The 25,713-nt window shown below is 42.6% G+C and overlaps 1 protein-coding gene across 1 annotated transcript in view; it reads left to right on the top strand.

The window, feature by feature from the left end:
- The first annotated feature begins 541 nt into the window (after positions 1-541).
- LOC116821595 (collagen alpha-4(VI) chain-like) overlaps positions 542-25,713 on the top strand; it is a 106,036-nt gene continuing 80,864 nt past the window's right edge. The window contains exons 1-11 of the mRNA XM_032774933.2: positions 542-608; positions 2,097-2,702; positions 3,124-3,711; positions 6,025-6,630; positions 7,397-8,020; positions 9,305-9,856; positions 10,847-11,404; positions 11,859-12,443; positions 16,252-16,827; positions 22,545-22,894; positions 25,390-25,468. Coding sequence (XP_032630824.1) covers positions 542-608; positions 2,097-2,702; positions 3,124-3,711; positions 6,025-6,630; positions 7,397-8,020; positions 9,305-9,856; positions 10,847-11,404; positions 11,859-12,443; positions 16,252-16,827; positions 22,545-22,894; positions 25,390-25,468 — 5,191 coding nt within the window. The remainder of the gene's footprint in view (positions 609-2,096; positions 2,703-3,123; positions 3,712-6,024; positions 6,631-7,396; positions 8,021-9,304; positions 9,857-10,846; positions 11,405-11,858; positions 12,444-16,251; positions 16,828-22,544; positions 22,895-25,389; positions 25,469-25,713) is intronic.

Raw genomic sequence — 25,713 nt, forward strand, 5'->3', positions numbered from 1 at the left:
CCCAGGCCCCCTGAATCCTCTGGGCAGCCCTGCTCTGATCATGTTCCCATTCAGGTCAGTAGCCTAACTCTCATCCACTCCAGGATCAAACACTTTATTCCCTATAGTGAGTGAGGAAAATATGATGATAAAATACTGTTCGTAGTATTTAAAATGTAAACCTGACAACAGGATTGGGAATAGGAATATTTGCTGAGTTAACACTGATTTGTATGAGTCCCCTCAAATTACACGTATTGGATTTGACTATTCCTGATCCAGTTAGGTTATCAGATTATCTATATTCATTCCAATATCAGTCTGTCTGCATCTGAATGCAAATGTCCATAAGGTGGATGGGAGAGTTTTGAAAGATCAAGGCATGGTGAAGTACATTGCAGTCCTGTACGCAGCTAGGAAACATCATACGAGCTATTGTCCTTTAAATTAATTAAGATGCTATAGAAACTTTCTTATTAAAGACTAACAAGTTCTTTATTAGGCTGATGTTCTGTATGTTTCTCATGGCTTTATTTTCTTTTTTTCTAGGGAGGTTTTCATAATGGACAACCAGAAAACACTTCTTCTTCTTTTTGCAGCCACCTTCTCCTTCACTGACCAGATGACTGGTAATACAATATGTGCCTGTTCCTGCTGCCATTGAAGTCATTGGCAAAGCTCCCTTTGCCCTTAAAGGAAGCAGGATTGAGCCTTGTGCTTCTTATCCATTGAAATAGATGTAAAAAACCAAAACCCTGGTGCTATTTAATTCTTTGTGTAATTCCAGACAGCTCTTGCAACATAATTACACCAGAAGCGCATTTGTATTAGGATATTAAAGACAATTCTACATAATTCAATTTAAGGCAAATAGTTCAATAGTTTTGCTTTTACTTTTTTGGGTTTTTTGCCTGTTTGTTTTCGGTTCAAGTGTACTGATATTCAGTGCTTTCCAAATTTAGGGAAAAATCTTATTACTAAATTACTAAATACAAATGAGCATGCAATAGCTGACAATTAGCACATTTATATTTGGTAGTAGACTCATGCCAACTTTGCCTATTATTCCATCAGTATATGCAGTTCAGATCTAGTACTGATTGCTAATTGCAAGGCTGCCCAGCTTATCAACTCTGGATAAGTTACAGCACTCCAACATTTTGACTATTGTAATCAACTCTTTAGCAGATGGAAGAATTGAGGAAGGCAGTCTGTCAGTATGCTGGTCATCTTCCTTATGTCTAACAATTCAGGGGGTCATAACCATTTTACCCTTTTGTCAGGTGGTGACCCGTCATTTTGGAATGACTGAAAACCGAGGGCCCTAATACTGCAAGTATTTATTGCATGATATATGCATACTCCTGTTTAAATCAATATGACTAAAGGCTAGTCTACCTGTTGGGATAATGCACACTCTGGGATGTGATTTCTAAAGTGCACTTGTGTGTTGCACATTAATTGGTCTGTGTGGTCCCAGCTAGTGGGCACTAAAGGTTGTCTAGTGTATTTTATCGTAGTACTGTTTGAAATGCTTTAGAAGTCACACTGCAGGACTGTGTGCATTGCCCTGTTGTGTAGACGAGCCCTTAGTCCCATGCTAATAAACACTATGCCTTGTAGTAAATGATTGTAGTATTGGGCCCATAAAACACATGTGAGTAACTTTTCCTGTGATCTAAAACTGCAGCAAGACAACATACCATCACCAAACCGCAAATACTGGGCATTGTGGTGGAAGATGTTTAAGTGCATATATCAATAGGCATGCAAGTGTATACTTTATCATCTTTTCTCGTGACCAGGCCAGATAAGTAAGTCAGGTGTGTGTGAATTTCCATATCCTGTCTGTTCATAAGAATGGACCTCCAAATGCACATTGCATCATCTCTTTACATTCTTGTGATTCCAGGAACTCGCACATCCATGATCATTGGCTTCAGTATGTAGGGTTTGCAGGTGAACTGTTAGCTGGAATTTCAACAAGCAGGAGTGGTGGATTTTTACTGAATTTTTATTTTAAGTAGACGTTTTTTCCCAAGGAAGCAAACAAGAACTGAAATTGCAATATTAGATAATGCATCCAGTAAGAATTGAAAAAAGTTATGTTTCTTCAGTCTGCAGGGAAGCTTCTGTTGCAGACATTGTATTCCTCGTGGATGAATCCTGGAGTATCGGAAAAGAGAACTTCAGAAACATTCAAGATTTCTTGTACATCATAGTCAGCAGCTTTGATGTTGGGGAAGATAAAATCCGGATAGGTCTGATTCAGTATAGTGATGCTCCACACACTGAGTTCTTCTTGAACACTTACCACCGCAAGGAATACATCTTAGAGAAGATACAGAAATTACGCTACCAAGGAGGGGGCACAAAAACTGGGCAGAGCTTACAGTTCATGCTGGAGAATCACTTCAAGAAAACTGCTGGAAGTCGAAGGGAGGAAGGTGTCCCCCAGATTGCAGTGGTGATAACAGATGGACAGGCTCAGGATAACATCCAAGAACCGGCCAAGGAAATCAAGGATGCAGGCATCACACTGTATGCCATTGGCATCAAAGGTGCTAGTTTGGTGGAGCTTCAAGAGATAGCTAGTGATCCAGATGACAAGCACGTCTATGAAGTGGAAGACTTCACCGATCTGCAGGATATCTCTCATAATATGCTAGAGGTGCTTTGTACCGCAGTAGAAGAGGTGAACCAAATTGCCCATGCCTCCCAAGGTATGTCCACAAGCCCCTGTTCCCCTTCCTCCCATTCTTTTCTCTTTCATGTTCATTGGTGAAGTGTATAAAACTGTGACATGCAATCAAATCATGGGTCTTAGCTTCATGTATCTTCCTTCTCCCTTTCTCTACCTCATACAGGCACTCTGAGGAACTAACTTTTAACACACACTTACTGTGACAAGTTCCTACAAGTATCTGTTTAGCTTAAAATATCCAAAACAGCACCATGGGTTGGTAGACTCAAAACACAAACCTACTTTGCAGAGTCAAAAATAAAAAAAAACAGTTTGAAAACCATTTCATTTTGGTTGGTAGGGGGATAGTCAACTTATCCTTTAGTATGAAGATAGCTCACAACTGTGAAAGAAATAAAACAACTTGCCTTTTCATTTTTTGTGTCACCTTTCTCATGTAGTTTGCAGAAAAGCCACCTTGGCAGACATCGTATTTTTAGTGGATACTTCAACAAGTATTGGCAGAGAAAACTTTCAGAAAGTGAAGAACTTCCTCTACACCTTGGTTTCAAGCCTCAACGTGAGCAGCGATCAGATCCGGGTTGGACTGGCCCAGTACAGCAATAAGACCTTCAGGGTGTTCTTGCTGAATCAATATTCACTGAAAAGTGACATTCTGGAACAGATACAGAATTTGCCATATAGGAGTGGAGGGAGTTACACAGGCACAGCTCTGGATTTTGTCAGGACAACATATTTCACTGAGTCTGCTGGTAGCAGAGTTCTGGAAAATGTCCCCCAGATAGTCATCCTCATCACTGATGGGGAATCCAATGATGAGGTCAAAATACCAGCCAACAAATTGAAAGCCAGAGGCATCTCTGTCTATGTGATTGGAATCAATGTCCAGGATACAACCAAACTTCAGGAAATAGCCAACAAGCCTTTAAATAAATTTCTGTTTAGTATCGACAGTTATGATGTCCTTCAAGATCTCCCCAGAAGCCTTTTGCAAACCATGTGCTTTGCAATCGAGAGCCAGATCAAAGGTAAATAATTTGCCCTTATGATGGTGGCATTTCTGACACTTTTGGTGCACCAAAGCAACAATCCTGATTCTGATCCGACTGGTGTAGCTCCACTGGCTTTGATTGAGTTAATCTTGATTTGGGCCCCAATTCAGGAAATGGGAGCTTTAGCCTGTACTTAAATTTAAGCACGTAGGTGAGTTCCATTGAAGTCAGTGGGTTTTAAGTATATACTTGAAAGTTAAGCACATGCTTAAGGGCTTTCCCAAGTCAGGGCTTAAGTGAAATCAGGCTCAGGCTCACAGATTAGGTGAAATAGCTAAAATTCCATCTGACTAGAACTGGTTGAGAATTTTCTGATGAAGTTTTTCCTGATGAAGGTTTTTCTCTAAATAAAATCAATGTCGTTTTTGATGAACACTTGTTATTTTCTCAAAAATTTTCATTTTGAAATTGGGGTTTCACCACTTTCCAACACTTTTGAACTGTTTTCAAGAATTTGGAAAACAAAGTGTGTGTGCGTGCATGCGTGTAGTAGCTATATTTTCACACCATTTAATTGTGTTGATTAAACAGTCAAATGTATGAAAAGCATTTTTTTCTCTACTTTCTCAATCTCCCTTCCTTTTTCCAATGGGGGAAAAGGAGAGAAAGTAAAAATAAGGGGATTTCCCCCAAAATTTGGAAAAAAAAACCAAAAAAACATTTTTTCAGTTTAAAATTGTGATACTAAATGAAAACTTTTGTGTCCATTTGACATTTCCTAGGGAAAATCACATTTCAATAGGGATTTTTTTCTCACAAAAAATATCTGAGAGGAAAGGTGATCTAGTTGCAAGGATACTACCCTGGGACTCAGACAGTGGTTTTATTCCCTGCTCAGCCACAGACTGCCTGTGCAACCATGGGCAAGTCACTTAGTCTCTCTCTGTCTCAGTTACCTGTATTTACAATGGGGTATTAGCATTTCCCTACCTCACAGGAGTCTTGTGAGGACAAATACTTTGAAGATCACAAGGAGCTCAGATAGTACAGGGATGTTTCCATATAAGCTCCTTTGGATACAGCTACACTCGCGGCAGAATGTAGAGCAAAGACACTGCACTCTCAGGTAGCATGGGTCTAAATAGCAGTCTAGACAGTGAAGCATGGCTTAAGTGAGTAGAAAAGAATGCCTGCATGCCCGAACTCCCAGGGTATGTCCTCCACATTCTGAAGCAGTGCCTTCCATGTCTACACAGCTATTTTTAGCAGTGCAGTGTCCCACTGCCTCCCTGCTGCTGGAGCCTTTCAATGCCGCAATGAAAGGCTCCAGCAATGGAGAAAAGCTCTGGCAGGGAGGAGGCAGTGGGAAAAGGCCTTTGGCTGCAATGAGTATATACACACACTACAGTAACACGTGTGGATGCAGCCTGCCTTTCACTTCAGTGTGCAGCTACATGTGTTGTGCCTATACGCTACATGTTGCTGTAAGTGTAGCCTTAGATAGACATAGCCAGGGCCGGCGCTTTCATTTAGGCGGCCTAGGCAATTGCCTAGGGCACCAGGATTATTGGGGGGTGGCATTTTGCAGGGGTGGGGGCAGCAGGCGGCTCCGGTGGACCTGCCGCCGTTGTGCCTGCGGAGGGTCCCCTGGTCCCGTGGCTCCAGTGGAGCTGCCGCAGGCATTCCTGCTGACGGTCCGCTGCTCCCGTGGCTCCGGTGGACCTCCCGCAGGCACGGCTGTGGCAGCTCCACCGAAGCCGCGGACCAGCGGACCCTCTCCGCAGGCCAGCGCGTAGGGCGGCGAAATGGCCGTGCGCCTAGGGCGCTAAAAATACTAGCGCCGGTCCTGGACATAGCCGTAGCTAGATAAACTCCTTCAATGGAAATTGTATCTCAATAACAGAAGTAGAAGTGCAATTTGGTACATGGGTAGACAAGCTTTTATTTAACAGAACGGGAAGCCATAGAGCATAAAGGTCAGTGGCTCAATTCTTCTCCTGTAAAAGTAAATGGAAGATTCAGTGGGAGCAAGACTAGGACCCCACATATATAAATATAGTCAAATGTAGATTTAGTCAAAAATGGGATTTTTTTTTTTCCCCATGGAAGTTTTCACAGGGATAGCTTCGTGGGATGCTTGTCTATTCCAGAGAGCTGCAGGAACAATGGTCATACAATGTTATTTCATCATAATTCAGCACCACGCACAGAATAGGCTGTAGAATTCCCAAGTTAAAATAGTAGAGAACAACAAGTACAGTAGTTCCATTTTCAGTTCAGTTTACAATTCAAATCCAATTTGATAGCCACCGCTTTCACTAATTTGTCACACTTTTTCTTTCTCTTCAGCATTTACAAAGCACTATGCTGACATTGTTTTCCTTGTTGACTCTTCTGTGAATATGGGGTCTTCTACCTTTGAGCAAATAAAAAATTTCATTTACCAAGTTGTTGACCAGCTCGATGTTGGGACTGACAAGTACAGGGTCGGCCTAGCCCAGTACAGCAGGGAAGGCATTGTGGAGTTTTTACTGAACACCTATAAGAGCAAGGAAGATGTGCTTAATCACCTCCAGGGACGTGTCACATTCCTGGGGGGTCCTTTGCAGACAGGAAGTGCCCTGGACTTTCTGCAGAAAGCCTTTTTCAAAGAAGAAGCTGGAAGCCGAATTAGTCAAGGCACCCCCCAGTTTGCAGTGGTCATCACTTCTGCCAAATCAAAGGATGACGTCGCAGAAGCTGCAGAGAAGCTGAAAGAGATCGGAGTGAAAGTCATCTCAATTGGTGTCCAAAATTCTGATCGGGAAGAAATGGAGGTGATAGCCACCTCTCCCTTGGTTTACCAAGTCAATGGAGGGCAGAGCATCAGTCAGCTGCACCAGGACATTACTAATGTTTTGGAAGCACCAGTTCGACAACAGTATGAATCTGCCCTAGATGCAAAAGTGCCAACAGGTATAGTATGTCACCAGAGTGAAAATAGCCACTTGAATCTATTTATAGATAAAGAAATGCTATATTTCACCCATAAACAAGAGAAATATCAAATGAGTTGGTAGAAGGGGACAGAATGCAGATGACTGAGTTTAGTGCTTGTAAAAGGTTGGACCGCCTATGTAGCCACATGGCAGTAAGGATGCGGCATCTGTGTACAAAAAGTTGCTAATACTTACCTGAATTGGTTATATGCAGTGAAATTGCACTGTCAGTTACACCAAGGAGTTCCTATTATTGGTTTCAGAGGGGTGCCCATTGTGACTAAGAGGACGATTTTGCCCAGTGTTTTTCTGTTCACTTTTTTTTCTAGAGATGGGCCATAGTAAGAGACTCTAGATTCAGATCCAAAGAACTTCCCTAAAGTCCTGTGGTACTTTGATTAGGTGTCTTGGTTTGGCTGCAAGAAAGAGAGAGAGAGAGACTCAATCTGTAAACTTCCCCAAAATCTGGACAAAAGGGAGTTTAATATCCCTTTGTATGTGTTTAATATCTGATTCTGACTCATTTTAAAATGGGCCTGAAGCATGAAGTTCAGATCTAAATCTGAACTCTCTGAAGTTTGTAGGATTTTGGAGCTGGTTTTCTCTTTCATTCCCATCTAGCTCATTACTTGAGCTCTTGGTTTCTTTTAATAAACTATCCCAATTGTATCCTTCAGTGATCCTGCAGTCTAACCTACAGTAACTTTGTTATCTTTCTTTTCCTTTGGTTGGTTTGCGTTTAGTATGTTCCAGTGCATCTGTAGCAGACATCGTATTTCTTGTGGATGAATCCAGCAGAATTGGGATAAGAAACTTCCAGCTGACCAGGACCTTTCTGCTCAAAATAGTCAGTGCTCTGGATATTGGCCCAAATAATATCAGAGTTGGCTTGGTGTCGTACAGTGATGAACCAAGGCTAGAGTTCACTCTGGATACATTTGAGGACAAATCAGATATCTTGGACTACCTGAAAATATTGCCATATCGAGGTGGGAGAACATACACTGGTGCTGCCATAGATTTCCTCAGGAAGAAGGCTTTTACTCAAGAGGCAGGTAGCAGGAAAAATCAAGGAGTGCAGCAGTTAGCTGTGATTATCACTGATGGGCAGTCTTTCGATGACTTTGTTGAGCCTGCTTCTAAACTGAGACATCATGGAGTTACTGTCTATGCTGTAGGCACCAAGAATACTTCAGAGAGTAGCCAACTGGTTAAAATTGCATCTTATCCTCCAAGGAAACATGTCACCAACTTGGAATCTTTTCTGCAGCTGTCAAATATTGAATGGAAAATAAAGAAACGGCTTTGCAGTGAGATTGTATCACAAACCTTTGTAGTCCCAGTGCGATCACGGACCCTGAAAGAAGGTAAGAGAGAAATATGAAAATCTGGCCCAAAATCTTGCTCAGGTTCATTGATGGAAACTCAATAACTCTATTGGCTTTCAAGGGTATACTCTGAATTTGCATCAGTGTAACTGAGAGCAGACTGTGGCCCTCTATCTTTGCCAAACAAAGTATCCAGGGCCATGAATTCAGTCATATTCTTTTTACATTATCACTGAAAAACAAGACTTGTGATAGTATCAGAATGTACAGCTTGGAGTGAGGAGGGGACTCCCTCCCACTCAGGAACTTTCCATGGATCTTCTCCCTACCTACACAGAGAAGGAGAACTGAGTTCATCTGCCCTCTGGCATCATCCCCCTTTGCCTTTGACCCCCTGGAAGACCTTATTTATCTCCAGAGTCCCATGCCTTGGAAGTCATAGCCAGGGGACATGCACTGTTGCCCTCCATTCATCGGCAATGATAAATATACAGGCATGGTGACACAAGAGGCTGTAAGGCAGGTTTAAGGCTCATTACCAGTGAATACCACCAGTGCAGAGACCTCTCTGCCAGGCACAGAGCCAGCTGTGCAGGAGACCATGACACTGGGGGCATATAGGGTTAGGAGCAGATGTGGTTGGGCTGTCCCTCCTCCCTACCTATTCCATGCCACTGTAACACCCATAGGAGCTGTGGTAGGAGGGGGCACAATTTAGGTCAGCCCTCAGGTTTTACCAAGCCTCCTCTGGGGTGCCAAACCATCACCATCATCCTCACAGGTACAGATCTTCAGTATCTCCTTGATCCCAGCAACGGGCCTTAGTGGTGTCTCAACTGTACAGGACAAGTACTGTGTTGATTTACAGCTGGCACGATCCCATTGAAAGAGTGCTCTGCTACAGTGTTAGCAGATACATTTTAAGCTAAACAAAACTGGTTGTGCCTCCTCCTGTACACACACAAATGTGCACACACACACACACATATATACACTCACATGGCTGTGTGAGCACACTGATGTGGACAATCGGTTGTCAGTAGCCTTGCTTGTGTTGGAGAACTTTGGCGTTGCAAGTCCTGCAACACTTGTAAACATCTTATGGCCACATGCCAAGTGCTTGGATTAAGTTATATGTGTGTTTGGCTCCATATGTTATCCTAACGCCTATGATTTTTGTCTGCCCTGGGCTTAGAAAATGTAGTAATTTTTCCAACCCTAAATATTATAGCCAGCATTTTTTTGTGATTGCTATTAAACCATACTGAAGCACTGCAGTAATTGAAAGATCGTTCACCTTTCCCTTTGTTTCCTCTCAATTAGGTTGTGTGGACACAGAGGAAGCTGATATTTATTTCTTGATTGATGGGTCTGGCAGTATATACCCAAATGATTTCCAGGACATGAAAGTATTCATGAATGAGATGATCAGCATGTTCCAGGTCAGTGCCAATGGAGTTCGCTTTGGCGTGGTTCAGTACGAAAGCACTCCTCAAACAGAATTCACGATTAGCCAATACAACAGTGTGAAGCAGTTAAAGGAAGCAGTCCATGTTATTCAGCAGTTAGGAGGTGGCACCAATACTGGAGATGCTTTAAGGTATATGAAAAGTCTTTTTGTAAAGGCCACCAGGTACAGTGTTCCCAAGTTGCTGATAGTCATTACGGATGGCGAATCCCGGGATCAGGTGACAAAGGCAGCAGAAGAGCTGAGACAAGAAGGGATTGTTATATATGCTATTGGTGTCAAGAATGCCATTAAAAAGGAACTGAAAGACATCGCAGGAACAGAAGATCGAATGTTTTTTGTGAATGACTTTGATTCATTAAAACTCATCAAACATGAAATTGTGCAGGATATCTGCTCCCCAGAAGGTAAGAGGTTTTCCTAAATCACTCCAATCGCTTAGAAAGTTGACAGGACCTGGATGTGCTCATTATAATTATGAGTAGTATTTACTATTTGCATTAGCCCAGCATAGATGTGGTGCACATTGAAGATAGCTTTGCTAAATAAACAGGAATAAACAACTTCACCCTTTTGTGTAAATTGTCTCAGAAGAAGCAACATGCTTTGCCAGATGAAATCTAGGCTATTCTTCTCCTCCTGACACAGGAAGGGTATAATTTTGTTGACTGAACATCTCAAAAAAGAAAATGAAGTCTGACACCAGGGGCTGAAATTCTTAAAGATGGTCTTATGTATGTAAATATATATATATATTTACTATTTACAGTATGGTAGCACCTGAAGGTTCCTACCCCAAGGTACTGTACAAATATAGAACAAAGAGCAGCCCTCTGCTCTGAATTGCCTATGATCTAATGCTAGGCTATTTGAGATCCTAAACACATGCACATTTTCAGCACTGTTGGTACAGTCCAGAACAACGTGTGACTGTAGCGCATTGTTCTTCTAAAGGAGATAGATTAAGGCTCTGATTTTGGATCCCCAAGTCTGAGCATGAGCAGATGTGTTTGTCAGAAAAATGAAGGACTCATTTTAGGGCCACATTACTGACCTTGTCCACAGCGGCTGTGGATCAAGGGCAGTGTATAAACCTTATGGTGCTGCATTCTGAGACGGAGGAAGAAAACTGTGTAACAAGATGTGGTTATATATTTATACATGCCATGGTCATCAGTGGAGATCAAACTCGGTGTCTTCCACCCCAGAACATAAATCCTTACTATTTAGACTTTAACAGTAACTGTTAGCTGTTACTAAACAGCAGCCTTTTATTTTCCTTGAGGTCTGCTATGGAAGACACGATTTTCTGTGTAGTTTTCAGTCTGAGTGGTTGGCAAATACATTCAGGAGGAGATTCCAAGTTTTGTCTTCTCTCTTTTCTTCTCTTTACCCAGCCTGTAAGAATATGAAAGCCGACATTATTTTGCTGGTCGACAGCTCTGAGAGTATCCACCCTGTTGATTTTCAGAAGATGAAGGATTTCATGCAGCTGATTGTGAACAGGTCTGATATTGGGGCTGATAAAGTTCAGGTTGGGTTGTTGCAGTTCAGTTCCGAGCCCCAGGAGGAGTTCCAGCTCAACCAATACGGCAGCAAGGCTGACCTAAGGAGAGCCATTTCGGGAATTAGGCAGATTAAATCCGGAACAATGACCGGGAAAGCCCTAACTTTTGCCTCCTCGTACTTTGATGAACCCAAAGGAGGGCGACCCAGAGTAAAACAGTATCTCATAGTGATCACAGATGGGGAGGCCCAAGATATCGTGAGAGAGCCTGCTGAGACCATTAGGGACAAAGGTATCACCATCTATGCTATTGGGGTTCTCCACGCAAACAACTCCCAACTTGTGGAGATTGCCGGCAGTCAAGACAGAGTCTTCTTCGAGGATAACTTTGATTCCCTTACCTTTCTGGAAAAGGAGATTCTCTTTGAAATTTGCAACCCGGAGGATTGTAAGTGATAGTAATAACCTGTTGGGTCTTTCTAATTCTTCTTTATTTTGTTGTGTTTACTGTTAATCCTTTATGTGGTTTTATTTCTCCCCACCTACATATTTCTAGTAGAGATCTTCAGCTTTTCTTCCATTGTGATATTAAGCAACGATAGTAAAGTGAAATGCAATAGCAGAAAATAAGACCGTGCTCTTTACAGACCATAGTCTCATGCTTTTCCTCAGGGGCCATATTTTATTTTCTTTCAGGCAGGTGCATATTTTTCTTTTGGACAAAAGGAAATGCCCACAGCCCTCCTGTTTTATTTTTCTTTGTATCTTGCTTTTTGGAATGTCCCTGCGCTTTCTGGTTTCAGTTAGTAGTTGGATCAAAAGAACTTCTCAGGGAGGGAGAAGGAGGAGAGAGACCTGATCATAACATTGCTGCTTTGTTTCCTTTGTTCTGTTAACAACAGCATGCAAAAGGACTGAAGTTGCAGACATCATATTTGTGGTACATGGATCAAGAAGCGTCACAAACTTGCAGTTCCAGGGCATTCAGAAGATCATGGAGGCTGTGGTGAATGACTCAGTGGTTGGAAAAGACAATGTTCAATTTGGGGCTGTGGTCTATAGCACTAATCCTCAGGATCATTTCTCACTGAATACGTACTCTGCTAAATCGCAGGTCAGAGAAGCAATCTCTAACTTGAGACCTATGCCGGGGCTAACCTTCACAGCAAGGGCTTTGAACTTTGCCAGGGAGAGATTTGGGATGGCTTATGGTGGTCGTACATCATCTCTTAGTGTCACTCGGATTCTTGTACTTATTACTGATCAGCCAACTTCACCTTCAGATAGACCCAACCTTCCAGCAGCAGTAAAATCTTTGAAGCAAGATGGTATCAATGTCTTTGCTGTTGGAGTGGATAAAGCCAACAGAACAGAGCTTGAAGGAATTGTGGGAGAACGAGAGAGATTGTTCTTTGTGCAGAGCTATAATGAACTGGAAAGTTTACATGAAAACCTCACTCATACAGTATGTGATGAAGCAAAGCCAGGTAAGTGAGACCTTTAAATTGAGCTGTTGTTTTTTTCTTATATGTTTTCAGCCATTTATCCAGACTATCTAGGTTGTCAGAGGCAATATCAGTCACAGGCAGTGGCCATTTTTAAAATGTTCTATTGGACGCTCCTCTGCCTACCTCCCAGTGCTCCCTCCCCAGCCACTGCCAAACAGCTGTTTGGCAATGTTAGCACACTCAGGGATGGGGAGAGGAGTGGGAACATGGCACGCTCAGGGGAGGAGGCGGGTTGAGGGCAGGAATTTGGGGAAGAGGTTGGAACAGGGGCAGGGAGGGGACGGAATTGAGGTGGGGACTTTAAAGAAGGGGTGGATGGAAATAGGGTAGAGACAATTTCCAGTATGGAAAGCAGCACATGTCAAAATCAGAGCCCTGCAAAGCACGTTCTTTACTTTAAGCACATGATTAATCCCATTGATTTTTATGGGAACATTCATGTGCTTCAAGTGCTTTTGCTGGATCAGGGCTTTTGTTTCCCTTTTCTCTCATACTAGCATCCCCTATTTCCTCTTCCTCCTCCTCCTCCTCCTCCTGCTGGCAGTTCTGTGTGTTCTCCATCTCCCTTCTCTCTATACCAGGACCCCCCCATGTCCCTCTCCCCATGCAAGGGATTCTGTGTGTCCCTCCATTTTCCCTTCACCCCATGCCAGGGCCCCCCTTTCTCCTTCCCATGCCAGAGATTCTGTGTCCTTCCCCATATGCCTTTTACCTCCATACTGGAGTCCCCCATTTCCCCTCCCCCCCAGGGTCCTGTGTGCCACCTGTTCCCCCTTCTCCCTGTGCCAGGGTCTCCCTTTCTTCCTTGCCATGCCAGGGGCTCTATGTGCATCCCCATGCCCTCTTCCCACATTATTTCTTATTTATTGGTCACAGACGGACAGAAGTATGCCATGAAACTGAGGTAAAGGGCCTCACTTCACTCAGCCAATAAAAATGTATGAAACATAAAAACCCTTGTACTTCCGAGATAAGGTAAGTACCAATTGCTTGGGTTAGCTTAAACTTCCCTTATAGGCACCTTACTCCATAATTGTCCTACATAAGGCTTCCTTGAAATGAACAATTTGGTCCCTTGGTCTGAACCATTATGGTAATTTCTATGTTCCTATAAATGGATAATTTACACTATGTGCAGGAGTGAAAGTAACTTAAGCCACTTACCAGTACGCAGGGTGGCCAGGGTCCTGAGCAAAGTGAGGGGACGGCTCTGGACCGCCAGAAGGGGAACGACTGGGGCCATATTCCCCCAGCCAGTCCTTCAGCACTGCCTGGCCTGCGCTGCCCGTGGCTCTGGTGGCAATTTTAAAGGGTCTGGGGCTCCCGTCTGCCACCGCCACTAGAGCCCCAGGCCCTTTAAATCACTGCTGGAGCCCAGGGCTCCCGACTGCCGCTACTGCTACCCCAGGGCTCCGGCTGTGATTTAAAGGGTCCAGGGCTCCCAACCACGGGTAGCGCTACCCTGGGGCTCTGGCAGTGATTTAAAGGGCCTGGGGCTTCCAGCTACTGCTACTACACCAGCAGCCAGAGCTCTGGGCCCTTTAAATTGCTGCTGGAACCCCGGGATTCCTGGCTGCTACCACTACCCCCAGGCTGGCTCTAGCCATTTCACCGCCCCAAGCACAGCGGCACGCTGCGGGGGGCGCTCTGCTGCTCGCCGGTCCTGCGGCTCAGGTGGATCTCCCGCAGGTGTCCCTGCAGAGGGTCCGCTGGTCCCGCAGCTCCAGTGGATCTCCCGCAGGCGTGCCTGCGGATGCTCCACCGGAGCCGCAGGACCAGCAGACCCTCCGCAGGCATGCCTGCGGGAAGTCCACCAGAGCCACCTGCTGCCCTCCCGGCAACCAGCAGAGCGCCCCCCGCAGCATGCCGCCCCAAGGACGTGCTTGGCGTGCTGGGGCCTGGAGCTGGCCCTGACTACCCCAGGACTCCGGCAGTGATTTAAAGAACCTGGGGCTCCCGGCTGCTGCTTATGCTACCCCGGAGGTCTGGTTGTGGTTTAAAGGGCCCGGGGCTTCACCTGCTGGTGTGGTGGCAGCGGCAGCTGGGAACCCTGACCCTTTAAATAGCCGCCGGAGCCCTGGGGTAGCTGCAGTGGCAGCGATTTAAAGGGCCGGGGGCTCTGGCCGCTGCTGGGAGGCAAGGCCCTTTTAAATTGCTGAGCCCCAGGGAAGCTGCCCCTTTTGGCCCCTTTCATCAGTGGCCCTGCCGGTACGACCAGCTGTGTACCGGCTCTCATATGGTATGCCCATATCGGACTGTACCAGCTTACTTTTGTCTCTGACTATGTGAGAATTAAGCTACGAGAAGCAAATTTTCAGCATGTAGATCAGGGGTCGGCAACCCTTCAGAAGTGGTGTGCTGAGTCTTCATTTATTCACTCTGATTTAAGGTGTCGTATGCCAGTAATACATTTTCATGTCTTTCTATAAGTCTATAATACATAACTAAACTATTGTTGTACATAAAGTAAAGAAGGTTTTTAAAATGTTCAAGAAGCTTCATTTAAAATTAAAATAAAATGCAGAGCCCCCCAGACTGGTGGCCAGGACCCAGGCAGTGTGAGTACCACTGGAAATCAGCTTGTGTGCCACCTTTGGCACGCGTGCCATAGGTTGCCTACCCCTGATGTAGACGCTCACCTTGTGCTTGTAGAAATTTACCACAATAACACACCTATATTTATCAGGATGACTGCAAATGGGTATTTAAGTGTCTAAAGACCCATTTGTGTGCACATTTGTGGTAACAGTGTATGTAGTTGTGGTACATATATGCACAAATGTTCTGTCTGCTGAAAAATCTGCACTGAGAGTGTGGCCATAGGCTTGCAAAATGGGTGTCCCAGCACTAGAATGTCTTCCCTTTCCAAAGTGCTTCTGGGACATGGGGAAAATACCCACATTATTTGGATATCCTTCTTCTCAATTCACCTCAAACATTTCTTGAAAAAAGACTCTGTACACCAGTGGTGGGCAACTTACCTCAAGCAGTTCCCAGAAGCGATGGCATGTCCCCCCTCTGGCTCCGATATGGCGGCATGGCCAGGCGGCTTAGTGCGCTGCCCCATCCACAGGTGCCACCCCTTCCGCTCCCATTGGCTGTTCACTGAAGTATACAAGCATTGTACAATTCTGATATAAACTTTCATTTTGAAGTACCAAGCTCACCGACTAGAAGCTGCCTGTAATAAAAGTCATGCACCTGAGATAGCTCCTGCAGCACAAACTTGTTCACAAACAAGAAACTGCCCAACTTTCCAGTAAACCAACAGACCTTCTGGTTCCCATGCCATTCAAGGCAGTCAGGAAGCTCAGCATTCTTCTGCTAGAATGCAAGCAAGTTTTCTTACTATGATGCTTCAAACTGTGGCAAGAAAGGGATGGTGTTTTACTTGATTACACCTGCTGACTGTCCAACAGTTGTCATTCAGTGAGAATTAAAGATTAACCTTATTCCACTGACAGCCTGACTTCAGACACAAGTTCTGCATAACCTAGTCTCACCTTCTCTCTGCAAGAAGTCATAGTTATGGTATATAAAGTGTCCAGGAGCTAGTTTCTCCCCGCATTTGCTACTTGATACATGGTGAAGTTTCTTTCTGCACAGTGGATCTAAGCGTTTAAGTGGAATTTATGTGGTGGATTGACCTTGTGCTGGCATCTCTGCACAGAGGGAAATTTCACCCTAAGAGAGCAGGGTATTGGAAAGGTGAAATGACTGAGAATGAAGGCAACGACTGAAGTCTCTCAGATTTGCATAGCTAAGTAAATTTTTTTCCCTCCTGCAGCTTGTGGCAACCAACAGGCAGATCTTATATTCTTGATTGATGGGTCATTAAGGATATCTGCACATAACTTTTCTGCCATGAAAACATTCATGAAGGAAATTGTGAACAGTTTTATTATTGCTCAGGACAAAGTCCAAGTTGGCGTGGTCCAGTACAGCAAAGATCCCCAGAAGGAAATATATCTCAATGAATTCCACTCTGACACAACCATAAAGGAACGGATTGACAGCATTGTCCAGTTAAAGACTTCCACCTTCACTGGCAAAGGTCTGAGGTTTGTCAAGAGCTTTTTTGAGACTCCCAAGGGTGGCCGGAAAAAACAAGGAGTTTTGCAGAGCCTAGTAGTGATTACTGATGGACAGTCTAATGATGTGGCGGATGAGGCAGCTATTGCTCTGAGGAATGATGGGATACACATCTTTGCAATTGGCATAGGGATTCCAAACTCATTTGAGCTTCTTCGAATTGCCGGTGATGCACGCAGGGTGTATGTGCTGGAGAATTTTGAAGTGCTGAAAACCATAGAGAGGAAGATTGTCACTGAAATCTGTGAATTGGAAGATCGTCCTAGCCAGGGTAAGTCACAGAAATCTTTTATTGAGTATATCTATTGACAGATTCTCTGTGTCCCACACTTTTGGGATTAGTCAAAGGAAAGAAATCACATTTCTATAGATCATAGATAACTTAGCGTGTTTTGGAGTGACATAGAGCAGCCAAAGTATGCTACTAAATCTGACCCTGGAAGTTCAGAAGGACATAAGCAGTGGGTGCAGACTAACTTGGGTACGTCTACACTACCCACCAGATAGGTGAATAGTGATCGATCTATCGGAGATTGATTTATCGCGTCTCGTCTAGATGCGATAAATCAGTCCCCGAACGTGCTCCCCATCGACACTGAAACTCCACCGCTGCAAGAGGTGGAAGTGGAGTCAACAGGGGAGCAGTGGCCATTGATTCTGCACTGCAAGGACGTGAAGTAAGTCAATCTAAGATACGTCAACTTCAGCTATACTATTCTCGTAGTTGAAGTTGCGTATCTTAGATTGATTTCCTCCCATTGCTCCCAATGTAGACCAGGTCCTCCTAAGAAACATAAAGCTTCTATTTTCATGCAAGAGTTGGTAGCAGAGCTGGGTGAAAGTTGGAAATTCTGTTCTGTAGGAAATTCTTTAAAAAAAAAATAATAATCATTCCATTTTGGAATGAAAATAACAATTTTAGAAACTTCCTGTGGAAGGGAAAATCTGAAACAACAATTCTTTAGGAATGATTGAAACATTTCATTTAGAAAACTTTTGAAATGAAATACAGCGCATGCTCTCACACTCCCAGCTCAGGGCTTCTAGACTTCCAGCACCCTGTCAGGCCTAGAAGACTGACACAGAATCAGGCGCCTTGCTCTGAGCACCACAGCTGATTTGGGAGACTTGCAGCTTGGAAGCTGGGTTGGTGGAGCACGACCAGCGCACCACAACTAAGCAGACAGTGGCTAAAGCCTTGCATGGTGTGGGGTGCACAAGGACGATACCTAGATGCTTAACAGATCAGTGCTGAAATAAAAACTGCCGCCCCCAAATCCAGTATTACTGCTGTGAAAATGGAGTATGTTCACATCGGGGAGATGATGTCTAATGCAGCAGCACCTCCTAGTGCTCCTTCACCAGAGAACAGTGAGCTTCACCAGCAGAGAGCCACATAGTAAATACATTATGAAAATGCAAACTCTCTTAGAGGAGAGAGAGAAGAAAATATTTGATCTCACTGTTTTGTAACAACAAAAAAACCCCCCAAAACACCAAACAAACAACCATTCAAAAACAATTCCAGAGATATTTGTCATATAGCAGCTGCCTGTTTCCATTTTGATAAGCTAATTTTATCTTGACTTCTGTCATCTTCTATTTCCCTGATTTTTTTCCCTTTAAACCTTTTTTGCTGACATAAATCTAAATTTTTCCCCACACTCTGACTGACCAAAACCTTGCATTTCTATTTGTTTGCAATAATTTTTTGTATATAAACATACTGAGGGCACTCATACTACAGTGACAGGGGGTCAAGATAGAAATCTGGATGCATGGACAGATAGATTTAAAAAAAAACAATTCACAAATTAAGCATTTTTACATGCAAATGAATACCTCTACATGTGCTACAGATTTACATATGCCTTTTACAGCACATTATGGATAATGATTTTTAAAAATGTACATAATGCAGTGCTAAATTAACCCTTGGTATAGTTAATTCAGTTACACCAGGTATAGTTAATTCAGTTACACAAGGGATGAATCTGGCCCACAGTTACAGCTATAAAATGTGTGTGTGTATTATGTGAGTGTATGTGAGATATAGACACACATGTATGAAATTATTCTAATGACACACTAATATCTATTTATATATTTAAGTGAACTGGGAAAAGGTGACACAGGTAGCAACGCTTCTAACGATTTTGGCCATAATCTTTCTGTGCCTCTATTCTCCATATGTAAAATGGAAGTAATAGTATCACCTCCCACCTCAAGGGTATTGTAAAGATAATTTAATTAATGTTTGTAAAGCACTAAGATATTATGAGAAATGCATTATAGAAATGCCCATGAGGAAATTAATAATGCTGCATGAGGTGCAGAGTTTGGATGGAGTGCAGTAGATAAGGCCTGGGGGCGCACAATTAAATGATGAGGGATAAAAAGAAATATTCAATAACTTCCAATCTAGTGAGCACCATCCGTTGTGTGTACTGAATGAGGAGTGGGTCCTGTGGAAAAAATAATATGTGATCATGTAATTATCATGCATATGCACAAGAGGGCTGAATTAAAGTTGCACAGGCAACATTTGTTCTGGCATTTCCAAACTTTTGAGTGCTTCACTTGCCCTCGAGTGAACCTGATTGTAGATTTCTTCTGATGTAATATATACTATATCTGAATGTGTGTTTGTGTCTTTTTCTTCTTTTCTCATATCTATTTGAATATACTTAAGAAAAGAAAATAAGAAAAGAAAATGGATGTATTCTCTGTCTGAGTTAACCATAAATATATGTAAACAAAACAATGCAACATACTACTTATGTTCTCAATTACTGGTACAGCAAATAGAGGAAAGGCATAGGTTACCAGATTTCCTTTCTCAATACTATGGTTCTATTTGTATGGACTGTTCTGACAGCAGAATAGTGTTAAGAGGAGCTGAGCAGCATGGATGCAGCCTTGTCTATACACAGCAGTTACGTTGCTTTAACTATTCTGGTATTGTTTACAGTGGTATAACCCTCCTGGTGTGGATGCAGTTATACTGCTGGCCTTGTCTACAATAGAAAGAGTTTGCTGATTTAGCTATACTGGCATAGCTGTACCCATAAACCCTCCTAATGTAGATTCAGCTTACACTGAGAAAAAACTTATTTTGCCAGTATAATTTATACCAGTTCCTAGAATGAAATAATTTATTCCAGCAAAAGGCCTTTTTTGCCAGTATAACTGTGTCTATAGATGGACACAGCTATATGGGTATAAGTTTTAAATGTAGATCAGGCAATATAAAGGTGCTCATTCTGGTATAGCCTATTCTCATGTGAGAAGGGGGATAAGGAGGATAAGCTATAGTGGTTTAAGGCATCTTTATACTTGTATAGTTGTGCCCACATTAGGAGTTTGACTGGCATAGCTAGTTCGGTAAAAAAATCCAACCCCTGATCCTCATCATTATGCTGGTAAAAAACTGTGTGTAGGCCAGGCCTTAGGAACCTCATCAGGAAGGAAGGAGTAGCTAAAATACTCCGCTGTGCTTCACATTGTCACTTACTGGTAGTGGGCACTTTGGGAGCTACTTTTCACTCCTGTCATGAAAATTTAGTCTTCATGTCTTCATTGTATGAACTCAGTCAAGCCACTTTACCTCTCCATACTGTTTCCCTACCAGTAAAATATTTGTCACATGAGTCTGGTGAAGATTAACTGATGTCTGTAACATGCCGTGCCATCCTTGGACCCAAGTACAAAGATGCCCTCAGATACATGTGCTCAGTTTCCATGGACTTCCCATTGAAATCAACAAGAGCTGCCTGAGCATGGTGTAAATTGTTATTGAAATAAATTGAGCTATGCTAGTTTATACCAACCGAGGATCTGCCCCCTGAATTCTTTTCAAGTAGTGTGGTACAAGTGCAGGTCAGGCCTCAGAAAAAAGCTCCTGATGAAAACAAGCATCCTGTGTGCTAGGAAGGACCATATACTAGAATCAGACAAGTGATCTGTTCATGGAAACCTTTAATCAGAAACATTTTAGGGAAGTACTAAATCACAGTTCTATGGCCTTGTGCTGATCTCTGGCACACAGGTGTACTGTAAATCTAGCATCATTCATTGATATTGTGACTATAATTTCAGAATCTGAGTTAGTGTGTGTGTATTTAGCTGTTTTGGAGAAAGTTGTTTTTTCATTGCCAGAACACATGCGGCAGTAAATAATGTCACATAGAAAATAGATTTACAGGCTTGAGTGCTGGTGCTATTTCCTAGCTTTTAAAGCTCTGTGGTTCAGCATGCATAGCCAAAAGATTTTAATTCTGCTTAGTAACAGATAGTTTCCTCCAGAGGGCATTTTGCACTGAACTTTAATGGTTTAAAGGATGATAGCCAAGTGGAGTGAAATCACCAGAAACCTGCAATCTATTTTGTTAACTGTAAGATATGTGCACCCCAGAATTATTAGAGTGAGGAAGTTAGTATCAACTGGCCATCAATAAAATTATTATTAACCCTTAAAAGGAGCAGGTAACAGTTTGTTGGAGCATCTACCCCAGTATAATTGATTTACTTTTTTAAGTGACACAACACAAACTCACCTTTCTAGTGCCTGGCTTTCTGTGTCTGTGGTGAGTAAAGACTAGCTGAATGCCTCAACTCAAACATTCTTAATGTCTATTCTATTCTCTGTATGCTGACATCCCCAACTACCTGATTATCCCATCTCCACAGTTTCTCACACAAATGAGTGAAAGTGTAGGAGAAAAGGGAACATGAAGGAGCAGAGAAAGGATTAAATGGAACAATTATAGTTAATGACTTAAGCCCGTCAGGATGCATTCATAGCAAACTAGGCAACCGTATTGTCCTCTAAAAATATTTGAGAGTCATAAGTGGAGAGAAAACAAAAGAAATAGGGTGCTTTGTTTTAAAGATATAATTTCATCAGTACACTACAATGGAAAGTTAACTACAGGTGGGTAGTGTGGTCAGGAGAGACTGAACAATCTTCAGTATAGAGATCAAGGAATCAACAAGGTACAAAGAACAAATCAGGTGGTTTAGCTGAGTCAGCATGGCTGGGAAACAGTAGTCAAATCACAAAATATTGGCCATTTTTTATCACGCTTTGTAGGAACTCTTCCATAACGAGTATATGCCATACTTTACAGTACTAGTATCAGAGGGGTTGCCGTGTTAGTCTGGATCTGTAAAAGCAGCAGAGAATCCTGTGGCACTTTATAGACTAACAGACATTTTGGAGCGTGAGCTTTTGTGGGTGAATACCCACTTCGTCAGACACAGGCGTCCTGCGTCTGACGAAGTGGGTATTCACCCACGAAAGCTGACGCTCCAAAACGTCTGTTAGTCTATAAGGTGCCACAGGATTCTCTGCTGCTTTTACAGTACTAATCACTCACCATGGAGATGTATTTCCCATGTTCTCCCTTCCCTCTTCCTCTCCCACATTGTGAGTGTTTCTCTCACTTACTGTTTGATGTCTAACATATAATTCAATTCTGTGAATAATTACTGCCAACCACATTACACTGGAGCCAATTGCACTACTCACAGCAGGAAGCCCAACGCTCAGTGGTAAGTGTTTGAGGATCAGGCCCTGAAATTCTAATCTTTTGGGAGCTGAGAAAATCTCAATCATTTATTCTGTTAAGTGCCCCTCATGTTTAGGGTACTAAATACATAATATTGATAACCAATTCATTTTTTTTAGCCATGCTTTTAGTGATGCAAAAGTTACATCCAGTTAGAGGCGTGTTTGTGTGTGTGTGTTAGAGAGAGAGACAGACAGACTATGTGCAGTAATATAAGCCAGTTCCTCAGCTGGGGTAAATTGACGTAGCCCCATGCAAGTCAATGGAGTGACACTAATTTACACCAGCTGAAGATCTGGCTCTCTAATTCTTCTAATTTTAAATTGAGCATGTTTTTGTCACTGGTGCAGATAGAAAACAAGATCATAAAATAGTGCTTGGATTTGATGACTGATTTTCTTCCCTGCCCCCTTCTCAGACTGCAACATAGATGTTTCTGTAGGAATTGACATTTCAAGGCGCATGAAGTCTATATCTGCACTGAACGAGAAGCAGAAACTGCAAAAGTACCTGCCCAAACTTCTGCACCGGATGCAGTCCTTCACTAAATTCAGCTGTACTGTTGAGTCTCAAATCAACATCAGATTCAAGTACCAAGTGTTTGCACAGAATGGCCAGGCATTGTTTGACTCTGATTTTGAAGCCTATGATGAAGAGATCCTCCAGAAATTCTTAGTTGTACAGACCATTGTAGACACCTATCTAAATGCAGCCTTTCTACAGTCGTTTTGGGAGAAGTCCCTCAGCCTGGCCTCTGCTAAAGTGAAGGTAAATAAAACAGAATAAATTATATTGTTTCAAAGTATATTAACTCTAGTGCTGGTGAACATTGCATGGGAAATAAAGACTTCATTAATGTTCTTTTAGATAAATCCTTGGATTCATTTTGGTAACATTCATGACCTCTTACTGCAAACAATTGTGTAAGTGAATTTTTGCTTGTGGAATTCAAATACTTGGGCAAATCCATATGCTCACAAGTATTTACATGGGAAGTTTTCACATGTCCATCTTGGAAGCAGTTAATAGGTTAAGGAGCAGAACAGTACTCTGTAACAGATGGCTAATCACACAACCTGAGTAGTAATGACTCACAGCAAACATCATTGCAAATGTTTCATGGCAGAAACATATTCACAGAAACCACTCATTAAATAATTTCAAATAACAAATGAAGTGAAGTCGAGGTCTGTCTGTGGATAATTTAAGAACAGAGAAAAGTGGCTATATTTGTAGACTAACATGTCCACTGCAAATAGTTCATCCAGGTTGAAATGAGACCAAGAGAAAGCAAAGATCTAAAGGGCTGATCCAATCCCTACTGAAGTCAAAGGGAAACTTTCCATTCACTTGAATAGAAATTAGACACCTCCTAGGATTTCAGATTCAGTGCCTGTTATGTTTTTTTCAGATTAAGAAACTAGTTCTGGAAAGAATTTTTACACATCTAAGGCACTGATTCAGAAAAACATCCCTATTCAGGAAAGGCATGTTAGCCCCTCTAAGATATAAAATGTATCTTCCAAAGAGAGCTTATTTTAATTCTTACAAGGTATTGCTAGTTTAGAATGGTCTTAATTGAATTTAGAGTGCTCTCTGAAAAGTGTATTCTCATTTCCATTCTGAGGAGCAGACACAAGTCCCCATGCTGGCAGGTAAGAATATAAACTCCATATTCAGCATTTGTAGAATTCTTTCTTCTCAGCATAGATGCACAGAGTGGTGCATATCTAATGTTTTTTTTTTTTTTTTCCTTTTTCTGTTAAAATCTGTAAAGTGCAGGTCTTCTCTGAATGACGACTATAAAATGGCATCATGAGGGCCCACTTGTAATGCATCTCAATGATTTCTGAACAAATGTGTTCAGTTTACATATAAAAATGTTATTTTTCTAACTGCCAACTCTACTAATGCAATGTGGAATCTGAGAGTTGAGCTGAGTTCTTCCCTCCTCATGCATCATCACGGGTAACAAAGATTCTGCAGATCTAAAGCTGCTCTTAGCTACATCTGTACAACTCCACTGCCATCACCATTCTAGGAATTGGAAGGTAGCTCAAACCTCATATCCATTTAATTCTTGGCCACGCTGCTGAGACAGCCAAAAGGGCACCCGTTATTACCCTTTGTTCTGTCACTGGTGTGTGTGATGTAAACATCTGACTATTTACTTTGAACAGGACTGAGATCATGAATTCATTTTTTCATAGGTCACTGAACAGCAACAAATTTTTTGCTCATCAGTTGGATGAGACACAAAGATTCTGGTTCTTTGTGGTTTGCCGTTCATCTGTTGTTTATTGTTATGTTTGAGTATGGAATACTGAACCCAATCTTGAAGTCATTAACTGAGCAAGACCCAGATTTATTCCAATCAAAAACTGATCCCACCATGCTTAGAGTGGGAACAGAAAGGTGCTTTCCAACGCTTTGTGACAGATTATTTGCACAGCAGGGGCTCAATTTGCCACTGCATCTGAGCTCCACTAGGGCAGATGGGGGGCCTGATCTAACTTATAACCACTGGAGATTTTATACCACCGGAGGATGGGGTAGTGAAGCTTTGCTTCACCATACCCCCTGTCTTGGTGTCAACATGCCCCCGTCTCCTCTTACCCTGGGGATGTGGAGTGGCTGGCACAGGAGCTGACTCAGCCGCATATGCCAGTCTTACACCAGTGGAGAGCTCCTGTGTGCTAGGGGACTTCTCTGCTGCCCACCTATGGCTGAATAAAGCATCAAGTAGGCAGAATGGACCAGGGAACCCAGCCCAGCATTGTTATGTTGTTAGTCTGACAAATCCAGTCCTGGACTGCTATCACCCAAAGGTAAAACACTGCTTGCTCTAAATACTCTCAGTTACACCAGGGTCAATCTGGAGAACTCCACTGACTTCAGTGAAAGTCCTTCAAATTGTAAACAAGAATAGAATTGGCCCCTTGCCCAGCACACCTGGGCACTTAACTGAATTGGTTGCATTAATAAAAGTTGCAGTCTACAACATAAATCCTTCCAAATGGAGCCACTGTCAAACCAGAGATATTTTGGGGCTTAATTACCATGATTCTGTCCTTTTTAAGCTACATTGTCACCAGTTTTCAATACTAAATTGTAATTTTTAAATTAACCTGGAATATAAACTCATCAAAGATTGCACAGCACTTTGAGGACTACCCAGGGAAAACAGTGGGTGGTATTATTATGGTTATTGTTTTTGCATATTTTCTGCCAACCACCTTGGTAATTCAGTGTTTTGTTCATAGGTTCTCTTAGTGTTTACAGATGGGCTGGATGATACTGTAGAAATGCTCAGAACAATGGCAAACTCCCTTCGCATTAAAGGTATGTCCTGTTATGACGGTTCAGCATTGCATTGCACTACAAGATAAATCTCCAATGCAAAAAGAGCCTCACAAGCATTGAGTCTCAGAGCTTGGGTCAACTGACTCAGGCTCACCTAATGGGGCCAAAAATAGCAGTGTAGATGTTCTGCTTAGGCTCTGAGACCCACATCTTTTGCTGGGTTTCAGAGGCTGAGCTCCAGCCCGAAAGGAAATGTTTACACTGCTATTTTTAGCTCTGCAAGC

Source organism: Chelonoidis abingdonii, chromosome 2 (assembly GCF_003597395.2).
Source record: "Chelonoidis abingdonii isolate Lonesome George chromosome 2, CheloAbing_2.0, whole genome shotgun sequence".
Lineage (NCBI taxonomy): Eukaryota > Metazoa > Chordata > Testudines > Testudinidae > Chelonoidis > Chelonoidis abingdonii.